The 11,485-nt window shown below is 46.6% G+C and overlaps 1 protein-coding gene across 1 annotated transcript in view; it reads left to right on the top strand.

The window, feature by feature from the left end:
- The window catches only part of LOC143209046 (RING-box protein 2-like), a 31,081-nt gene extending 24,397 nt beyond the window's left edge, over nucleotides 1-6,684 (top strand). Inside the window, exon 2 of the mRNA XM_076424197.1 lies at nucleotides 5,813-6,684. Coding sequence (XP_076280312.1) covers nucleotides 5,813-5,997 — 185 coding nt within the window. The 3' untranslated portion in view covers nucleotides 5,998-6,684. The remainder of the gene's footprint in view (nucleotides 1-5,812) is intronic.
- Nucleotides 6,685-11,485: the final 4,801 nt, after the last annotated feature.

Genomic DNA, 11,485 nt, shown 5'->3' on the forward strand with positions numbered 1-11,485 from the left:
CGGACATTGATCCGATCGAAAGATTCGTTCTTCGTCTGGCTCGCCGCAACCGTCCGATACCTAAGAAGCCTCCCTTCGCTCGAACAGATCGCTTTTCCATCTTCCGCCTGCATTTTCTCAGAGATCGTAAGCCGCCGAGCACCTACGAAACTCGCAGCACAGAGTTTCTTCTAAACACTCGGAGAGAGCTTTGCTTCTAGAACAGTTCTAAGATCGCTAAAACTGTGAGGAAAATTATTATAATTGCATCAAGTTTGGGATTACAGTAGCGGTACCTCCGTTTGAAAAAAAAAAATTCGGACAATCTCTTCCCCACCGAGAAGCTAGGAACCCAAGGTGAGAACGAAAGCGCGAGCACGCGAGTTACGTGTTTTTATTTCGTCGTAAAAACGACGTATCTCGAGCTCTCCGACTATTTTTCAACTCGAAGCGAAACACGCGGTACATGATACATAGACGAACGCGATGGAAAAAATGATGGCTCGGATAACCGGTTTGTTTTGCGTCACCCGCGAGATTTCATTTTTGCCGCCCTACCATTCTTCTGTTGCCGCTTGCATCGTTGCAGATTGATCCTTTTAACGCGCGCGTACCAGCCGAGTGGAAACTTTGGTCGTTTAACCCTCCGACGTCGGAAGTTTTTCAGGACCTCGGACCGATGCGTAGATGCATTCAGACACCCTTTAGCTAAACACGTAAACAACAACTGCGACAAACCGATTCTCCTTCAATTTGCCAGGTAAAACAATGATAGAGAAAAAAATCATACTTCATATACATACAATAATACGTCCTAGCTTTCTGTGACCTTATTTTTTATGTGCGGGCCAATTTTTGGTTAAACCAATCGATCCGTTTTATTATCCTACCTATAGAAGTGTACTAAACCAAGGTCAAATTCGAGTCGAGCACGATTCTATTTTTACTGAAAAAGCCGCAGTAACTTGGCCCAATTGCCAGAATCTTCAGTGGCAGGTAGTTCGTCGTAAAAGTTCGAAAAAGGATAGGTTGATTGGAAGAAAAATCGGAAAGATCTCCTCGAAACCGAGTTGCTCCCTTACGCGTCCGACAACCTGTGTCGAAATTGACCTCCGCCGTTCGAGGATCAAACGTTTCCACGTGGGTCGATCAAACCGGAAATTGCTTTCCGATCGACGGAACGACGAGCCACCAGCCAGGAATTTCGTTCGCGGAACCTGGAACAGATTCCCTTCGGAGAAATTCGTATCGTTTTCATGAATTCCGCGTACGATGCGCGTTACGTTACAAACGCTACGCGGCTCGCGTCGCGTCGCGCGTCGCACCTTCGACCGTGAAACGAAAACGATCTGCGACCCGGTCCGAAGCGAAACTCCCTCCGAGAAACATCGATCCGTCGTTACGAAACGGGAATGGTTCGATTTTTCTACGCCGCGATCTCTATCTGCTCGACGCGCAAAACACCTTTCCAGGTGACACCTCTGACGCAGAGGTCGATCTTCTAGCACGCGATGTTTACACAGCTAGTCGACCAAACATCGTCGGAAAATAATGTTCTTTTTCTTTCCACCTCTCTGAATCTGTGATCGCACTTTTGAATGTAATCAGCCGCTGGTGCGGACCGCGTCAACTTTGATCCCCGGTCTGTTTTCAGGACGATAAGATCACGGTCAATTGAAAAATGATGTTCCTGCACGGTTCACGGAACCTGCTATCCATGTACACAGTGACTCCCATTAATATTCGGGCGCTCTCAAAAAACCGATAACTCTGCAATCTTTTTTCGCGTTGCGCAGCAAACCAATTATTCTAATTTCTGGAAAAAGTTCGAATCGACTGGTCCCACATCAAAAAAGTTATCGTCTTCCGAAGAGTGTTCGAATATATTAATGGGAGTCGCTGTAAACGCAAAGAAACGCGTGTCACGGATTTTTGATAACGGGGTGTGTCTTATCGCGAAGACAATTACCGAGTTTCTGTGAACTTGACCCCGAGCTGCGTAACTGCCAATTAATTGAGATCTAAAATTTCCTTATCTCCGTGAACGCGCGCGTGCGTCCCCTGATCCCCGTTGATCTAGGATTTACGACCGACATAATACCGTGTCTTTACAACGTTTTTTCACAGCCGAAATCTACTCTGAAGTTATTCACTCGTTCACGCTGCGACAGTGTGAGTCGGAGGATATTAGTACAAGTTTTGTAGCATTTTGTTGTGCATGTGGATAATTTATCTCGTATTGTGCACAACGTAGCATAAAGTATGCAGATTTGTATAATAACAAGATACCTAACCGTGTACATATATCGTTACGAGAAAACAAGACGCATTTGCATCGCTGCTTCTCGTATAGACACGTTTTTATAGTACGAACTTGATAGCTAGACATCGGATCGGAAACCATACGACTTGGGATTGGAATTATGATTGAAATGGAACAAGTCTGTGTTTGCTCAAGGGTTTAATCATCGTTGAATAAAATCATTTTTAGCGTGGCTTGCATAAGACAGACGTAACATCCTTCGATATTATTGTAGTCTATTTAGCATAATAATCTACAGTCTAGTAATAAATAGCCAGTGGAATGTATGCATTTCCGATAAAACCGCATCGGTGAAATACGAGACCATGGAAAAATATGAAGAGCATTCAAGAGCACTGTTATGCTACTTTTGTCTTGGAAGAATGATTGAAAGAGACAGCACATTTTCAATTAATTCCTGCTGACTAGACAGCGTACATTCTTGATCGACGCTATGTAATGTTTTTGTTTAGAAAAATCGTGTTTTTGGCCCTGAAACGTCGCTTTCCAGACGATCGAGCAAACGAACGACCACGCTCGTCCGTGGACCGTTCCTTTCTCGCCTCTTGCTCCGGGTTCTCCTCCGCTCGCGGAGTTTACCCGGCAATTGTCGCGTATCGTTACATCACGGAACACGGTCAACTACGATGATCGATAGAGGTTAATCGATGAAACGAATCGTTAGCGGAAAACTACCTGGCAGTTTCGAGACTCGGATCAAATTCTGCGGGCGCCAAGCTGACGCGTGGGGAACGCGATTACGCGAAAGTTCTCTCCGATGATCAGTTGCCACGCCAGGGATTCTTCCGATCAGAGGATTCCGAAACGCAAAAGACAATACGCGCGTCGCGTCGATATCGTGCACCATACACTCGTCCGATCTTTTTCTCTTTTTTACAACTTGAAATTACACGCCGGTGTTGAGTGTGAGATTACCAAGCCGTTATCAACGTCTCGACCGGCACTATGACAGACGCGCTACATCACGACGCTGTCTGTAATCGCGTACCGTTCATGTAAATAATAAATACTATTAATTATGCGATAAAATTGCGACACGGAAACGGTCGAGATTCATCGAAAAATGTCAAAGGAACTCTATTTCCGTCCAGATAGCGCAAAAACGTCTTCCAGAGGTCTTTGAAGGCTTAGGTCGTGAGCCGTTCAGATCTAAAATGGACGTGTTTAAGACGTCGCGTGTTATCTGGACTGTTGTTGAAATATTTAAATATTTCCCGAGTAGTTGCGCACTCGAGTAACTGTTGTTTAAACAGACACAGGTGGCATAATCAACGAAGAACGGCTCTAATCAAGAGAACAATGAGAGAATTGAGTCTGAGCTCGTTCTGCTAGGATTTACGAGTTCGCAAGCGAACTGGAACGAAACTTTTAACATTGTCGTCCGATGAATTGACTTGCGACCATGGCCATGATAAAAGTTCCATAGACCACGGTAATGCGAAACGATGGAGTTCGGCTTTGTGAAAACTTCCGACGCGTGTGCGAAACAAAGGGAAGAGCCGGCAGTTTCGCGTTAAACGGCTCGTTTAAGGCCGAAAATCGGCGATGTACGTAATGGATCGGCGCGATTGCACCGTCGTGCGAGCCGTAGTCGATAGCCTGGACTTGTATAACTATCGCAACATGATAGCTATCGCAATTTCATCAGCGTTCACGCAGTGGCCGACCGTAAAATTGGTGCGGTATTATCGCGATACGTTCGTCCAATAAATTATTCGCCGTACTGCAATCAACCGCGATTGACCCTACTCGAATTTATTTCTAATTACGTGATCGTCGATAAATCCTGTTTCCCGGCGAAGGATATCGGTCAATTTCGAGCCGCGAATGGCTAGGAAGCGAGGAAGAAAGTTTCCATTTTTCCGGAGCGCATCTACAGTGTACCGCTCGCTTTTGCACGAGCTCGAGCGGTCACTCGGAGAGAAAGAGAGAGAGAGGCGCCACTAATAATTCTTCTGCTATTATTCAAAATATTTATTGCATTATTAATTTCCTATTCGATAAATTACTGAACGTATTTATATAAAGTGGAAATATTTCAGCCCGGAAGAAAAACTCCGAGCGCGAAGGGTTAAACCCTAAGTCTGTACCGCATGAAATTTGCACGGCCCATCCCTACACTCCTTCTCTAGCGCTCAGTGCCGCGTGCTCAGCGGTATCTTGTCAGCAGACGAGATAAGAAAATAAAACTACTAGAGGAGAAAAGAAATGCTGCAATTGTAGCAGATAATCTTGGAATAGACATTTTAAGTCCAGTCCTTTTTCCCCTATATCTTTTCAAGTGTATCAGTGGATTGCCGGGATTTTTGATATGCACTTGCGATTGCTACGTGCGCAGTTTATAGAAATAGACCGATTTACCAGTCGTGTTTACACGACCCTGTCCGAGGAACTAGAACTCTTTGCTGCTATATAATAATTGCAAATTTGGAATATTTCGACGTGATAGAATGATACTATACAAATGCGTATGCAAAACCTCGATGCAAAAAATTGTCGAAAAACAGTTGTCTGATTCCGTTAGAAAAATGATCGTGCAAGGCGTAGAAAATGTCGCTTGAGACCCCTGTTGAGCGAGCACTACTGTACCGCGGAGGAAGCTGACGACGACGAATGGAAGAGGCGAAGAATGCTCTAGAACGCGGCCGGTTTCGAGTCCGATACAAGCTAGTTGCGAGAAGGCGCGTGCGTACGCGCGATCGACGCGTTGCGTGATGTCGCCGCGTCTCGATCGACGAATTGGCCCGGTGCCCCGACCAATCAAGACTTGGGGGCACGGCTGACACATTTGCTCCGATCCCCCGGTAGGGGTCAAGTAGAAACAACCCCTGAGATCGTCGCCGATCGTCGTCGATTAATCCGAGGAATTGTTTCTTTGCCGTTGTCTTTCGTCTTCCTCGTCTTTCTCTCTCTCTATCACGTTGTCATCGTCGTCGTCGTCAATCGAAACCGTGTCCTCCAACGATCTTTATGTCTCCCATCTGCCGAGATCGCCTCAATCTTCTCTCTCCCCAGCGTCTTGTTCATCGTCTCGAATTCCTCCGAATTCGAGATATTATCCGAGGGTTCCGAGCCCGATACAGATTTTATTTGTTGCATCAGGAATCTGTGAACATACCGATATCAAGTAAATTCTTCTGTCTGATAAACCGGTATTGCTTGTTCCAATTAGACAAAGCTGCAGGAATGTGTCCAGAAAAAGGTGTCCACCGGATAGACACGACGACGGTCACATAATGACAAAACGAAAGCTTCCGAACGGTATCTCGTTTCACTCGGTGGCAGCATGGAAAAGTCTGCTCGGTCATCGAAAATTACGCGCGACTACCTGGAACGAAATGTAAGAAGAATAATAAGATTCGCGACAGGAATGTAACAAACGAAGGGTTTTAGGGGTTACAGACCTAAAGTTCAAATTAGATAATGAAGACGTGTTGTATATCGAACTAGCGACTAATTGTAAGTGAAACTGGGCTTCGGTTCACCGTCCGCTCCGTTTTTCATTTTCAGACGCGTGTCTGCGGTGCCAGGCGGAGAGCAAGAAGGACTTCTACGGCCGGCAACAGGACTGCGTGGTCGTTTGGGGAGAGTGCAACCATTCTTTCCACTACTGCTGCATGTCTCTCTGGGTGAAGCAGAGTAATCGTTGCCCCTTGTGCCAGCAGGAATGGTCCATTCAACGGATGGGAAAATAATCCCGCGACAGGGACGAAACCCTGTGACCGGCTTCCTCTCCTTTTCCAAAGCATCCTCGCGGCACCCTGGTTTCCCTTCCCACGCCCTTCTCTCCTCGTTCCTTTTCCTCCCCTACCTCCCCTACCTCTCCAGCTCCCTTCTCCCTCGAGCCTGCTGTCTTTTCTTTCGCTCGCCCTAAGTAGAATTCCGGGTATTGTCCAGCCTGGCGCGTCTGTATCCTCGATCCATCTCGGTAGGCGTTCGAAGCGAGGTTCCGTTCAACCTCGATTTCGAACGGAACGCTAACGCGTGTCGCCTTCCACGATCATTACCGACAAAAGAAAGTCCGTTTTCCTCGGAATATACTCCATTCCCGATCGCTGTCCATCAAGATTTCCCCTCGATCGTCTACCGGCGTCGAGACATCGTCGACGTCACCTCCTCACGATTACGCTCGCGGTTTTCGAAGAAGCACATCCGAAATATCGTCGCCCTATCTGTTCTGCCTCCTCGTATTAATACACGCTCCTAACAAAGGAGTGGGACAGACATTCTATGACTGCGCAGATATTTCGGGTGTCCTCTCTCGAAACAACAGGCCGCGATCTGTACATCAATTTCAGCTCGAAATAACGATTGAGTTTTCTCTTGTGAATATTTATTCGCCGCAGTGAACGCGAAACTACAATAAACAGAATTTTCTTTGATATCTCACGGCTTCGGATGAATGTGCTTTATTTCAGCCTTCCTGAGAAGACAGTCGACCTCGAATGGCAGACTACCGGCAACAATTACCCCAGAAATCGTAACTGTGGGAGAGATCGCACGGCGAGGGGTTAACCCTTCGCAGAACTAGCTGCACGTGTTTGATTTCCTCGATCTTCACCGCTCTCCGCTATATCTGTTCCCTGGGCAACGACGGCCGTTGCGAGATGCACGGATCTTAGCCGATAATCCCAAAGCGCAAAGTGCATTCCGTCCGGCTGCGATCGGCAGATCGCGAGATCACGCGATCGCCGTCCGATATCGTGCAGTTCGATTTGCATTCCTAATGACGTCCGGCGACGTCGGTCCGAAAATTTCTTGAAACAATGAACGATGTCGGTTTTGAGCCACAGGTGAGCCTCGCCGAGGCACGCGACGGGCACGTAATCGCGGTCCGAACGCTCGAAGGTCGCTCCTTTCTTCTTCTCTCTGTTCGCTGTTCGCTGCCTCCCGTCTCTGTTGCTCTCGCGTTGTTACCGACGTAGCCTGTCTCTTTCGGCCGATGTGTTCCTTTTTCCACGGTGCGTCGGTCGTATCCCCGCTTTTCTGTCGTGCCGGCGTTACGTGTCGTCATCGGAGGCTCGACCGGAGGCTCGACCAATCCCGTCGTAGAAGGGTACGACTTTGCCTCCGAGTATGTATTTATGACCTCGCAACTTGCCGCCGCCGCACCTCTTCTTCCCTTCTCCCCACCCTCTTTCTCTCTGCTCTATCCACTTACCCTCCACCTTTCCGGGCCCGCGTCTAATATCCCCCACCTCTCTCCTCGCACAACTCCCCCTTGTCCCCCGCATTCCACCGGGGGCACCCTGTCTCCGGATTCTCCACCGGTACACTTCTCCTCCTCCTCCTCCTCCTCCTCCTTCCTTCTTCGTTCTCTTTGAATTTCGTCTACGTCCTGGTAACCGAGCGAATCGAGTCATCTTCCAACAGTCCGTCTGTCCTAATATTCACAGCAACTCCCACTAGTATTTCGATGTTCTTAAAAAGACGATAACTTCTTTAATTTTGAACCTTTTCGAGAAGTTAGAACAATTGGTATGCCCCACGCAACGTGAACAATATTTTGTTAGAGAAATTCTAAGTTGTTGGAATTGCAGAGAAAATGGTAAAAGTTCTGTTTCGCAACCTTTTTGTGTGAAATCGGCCGACTTTGCACCGAGAATAGGTGCACCAAGGGCGCGAGCTTATCCGCAGCCCTTCTCGGCAGATAACGCATCGATTGCGTTACACGGCCGCGTTTGTTGCGACGCTAACCGGATCGGGCCGTTATCGGGCCGCCGTTTTATCGGAATGGGTGTGTTTGCTGACGAAAAATCGGCCGGCAGATCGAAATCCATTTGCGAAAGGTCGTAGACGCAGACGGTTATTAACGGGGGATTTTCTGGACGTTAACTTGTTATTGATGCCACTGCGGCGCTTGGACTTTGGATCAAATTCACAAACGGTCGATCGATCGATTACAATAAAAATCCGCGAGACTGTTCCCGACGATACCCCGTTGCGACGACATAATGCCGTCGGTATTTTTGCTTGTCGAAGAATCTCTTGACGTAGAGATTGCTCAACCACTCTGATAACGATCCCCGATCATCGTTCAACCGATACGATTATCTTCTCGTCCCAGTCCGTTGAAAAGACGCTGAAACATACATCGCAAAACTTCGAGTCACAATACATACTTACGTTGAAATAGATTATAAGCTCATGATGTGTTTAGCTCATGCAGTAATGAACAATTACGGAAATTACCCAGACTCGCTTTAGATAACCGTCTCAACCTACGGATAAGACAACTAAGTCATGTTTGCCGATTTCGAAACTCCACCTGAGTTTCCGAGTTCCATTGAGTTCGTCGACTACACGGTCATTGCGGAACGTACGTTTAAGCCGCATTCAAATTCGTTGGAACGCTCCTGTTGCTAAGCTTCGTGCATTTGCTGTATGTACATGCATAAATAACCGGTAATTGCCTCGTCGGTAAAACCTGGCAAGTTATTAACACGTATGCATATGCATGTACAGTCGGACACGAAAATACTGGGCCACAATAAAATTTTCGATTCTAAGCAGTGTTTTTCGAATGGATATGAAACTATGTATAAAACTGAGTTGAACTCTGTACAAGTACAGTATAAACTATGCATTCCTAAAAACCGGCTCGTTTCTTGCAAATAATTGCGTTGATATTCCCTACTAAGAAACAAGCCGTTTTTTTTCTTAGGAATACATAGTTTACTCGAACAGAATTGAACTGTAGTCAGCTTAGAATCGAATATGATATTGTACCCGAATATTTTCGTGACCGACTGTATGCACGGGCGGCCGGAGAAAGGAAACTGGCGAACTTGTAAAAACTGCCGCGTCAGAGAAGATGAAGCAAGGTACAATACACGATTGCGTTCGTTTCTCAAATCAATACGACAGCCGCCCCGCCGAAATGGTGGGGATTAAATCCGACTCACGTGTTTCGACGAAAATCGTAAACCGCGTGCGTGTGCGTGCGTGCGTACACGAGTAGAAACGAAAATAACAGTTAACCGTTGATACGGAGTGACGCAACCGTCATGCAAATTTGTTCGTCACGCTTTTCTTGAAAGGCGAACGTGCCACGAGTCGAGGTCGACTCGAGCCGAGCCGAGCCTCCGCGTAGCCGGCTTTCCATTGGCTGTGCCAGAACACTAATCGGAGAATCTTTCTGCACGCTGTATGTCCTGCACTCATACTTACTCCTTGCGCTGCTGTGCTGTTTTTATAGGTTCGCCTCGCTCTATTCGTTCTATGCGAATAATCGAGTTTTTCTCTCGTTAATTGCACGTTTCTAACGCGGCACGACGTATCGATCTATGAAATTATTTCCTTCCTTGGGCTACGTGTGTCGAATCGGTACCTAACCTGAAAACTTTAAAACCTCTTCACGCCGCAGTATTAGAGACATTCCTAGCGATTTTATTTAGTGCCGCAGTAACGAGCTCCTCCACTCCAAGGTCCGTAATGCTGCACGATCACGCGAACAACAGTCATTCGGGGCAGACTATTCATTTTTTATCTCAAAAATACCGCGGTAAAACGTACACCCGCAGTTACAGGTACGTTTACCCTATTTACGTCTTCGACACCCGTAGCCGTTCGTCGCGTAATTTCTAGCCGCGATGCCACGCAGGAATTCGTTACGTTACAAACCTACAGGAATTTATGGTGTGATGCGTGCACGCATTTCGGAACGGATACGTGCAGACGAGCAGGAACGCAGAGGCGAGCCGGCGCGGCATGCAGCTTCAACACGCATTCACGCACCCGATGTACTCGTGTGTGTGTGGCTGTGTATGCATTTCAAACACCAGCACCGCTCGGTTTTTTCCTATCACCTTCGAAGCCGCATACTCGGAACGGTTGCCACTCTTTGGGAATGCGTTTCCTTTAATATTCAATTGAACGCTTCGACAAACGTCGCGTAACACATGCGCCAAGAAAAATTCCATCGGATGCTGCGCCGTCTTCTTTCGAGACGATCCGCGTTTTTTTTTCTTCTTCTTCCAAGTTAATCGCTGCGCCGTTGCTGGCCGTTGCGTTCGTTTCCTGCGTGATGCGATTAAGAAGAACACCCCGGTTAACCTGGTACAATTGTCGGGAGACGTCAGTGGCGCCGATGCTCGAGCATAATGAGAAGGTCGATCCGGTCAAACGGAGGCTCGTCACATTTTACCAATCAGATAATGGTATTGCAGTATTATTTCGATCGGAATTGTAGCCTGGAAATTCCTATCTCCGTTTGCGCCATTCACCACGCGCCGCGCCGACTGAAACGATCCGCTCGATCTGGCTCCTAGTTTCGACTTTTGAATTTCTTTTACGATTTTTCATCAGCATCTAATCAATTATTTCAACGTTTAAGGGCCTCTTCGGCGGCTAATTAAATTTTGAATAAAATCTTCGTCGAGAACTTACCGGTTTTGTATCTCTTTTTTCCCCGATTGTTTAGCGTTTTGACCGACGTCGATGATTCTTGCATCATCTTGCAGGAAACACAAATATTCCGTCTGTTCCGATTCGATACGGTAACTGCTTAGCAACTAACCCCTTATTTAGCAATCTTTTGTGTACACTGGAAAGAGACGGTCACAGTCTGCTAATTTTTGTTTTTGGTTTGCATGTCTTGTGTAATAATGGTTTGAAAAACGGTTCGAATTGGCTTGACCAAACAAGTGGGAGATATATTTACTTTTCTCTCTTACTGTATATTTCTGCGATCGAAATGTTACTCCCATCGGAAAGAAGATAAATGAACGTCTAGTTCTATCTATCTCATTAGGATTGCTATATTTTTCGGATTCGACTGCACACGATTTCCTCGCAAACGTCGAAGCAGTTAACCCGTGATACCTCGTAAAATATTCAAACGCGCAATTCAATGAAACATTCTGTAAATGTTATGACAGTTATTACGAATGTCGAGGCTGATCATTCAACGTGACTCTAACGTGATTCGAATGTAATCAGTAATTTGTAATACATTCGTCGTATGGATGTTGAATAACGAAAACACTGCTGCTTATCGATAGCTAGGCTATGTAAATAATAGCAAAACAAAACGAAGTAGATATACTGCATCTTGTATCTAGAATGCGTGATGTTCTCGTGCTGCTGCGCAGTGTACATAAGTAAGTACCCAATGTTGTGATTCGGTTAAATAACGATCTCTTCCGGTTTCCCACACGCGATTATTTGGAAATGGAGACATGT

Source organism: Lasioglossum baleicum, chromosome 5 (genome assembly GCF_051020765.1).
Source record: "Lasioglossum baleicum chromosome 5, iyLasBale1, whole genome shotgun sequence".
In the NCBI taxonomy this organism is placed as follows: domain Eukaryota; kingdom Metazoa; phylum Arthropoda; class Insecta; order Hymenoptera; family Halictidae; genus Lasioglossum; species Lasioglossum baleicum.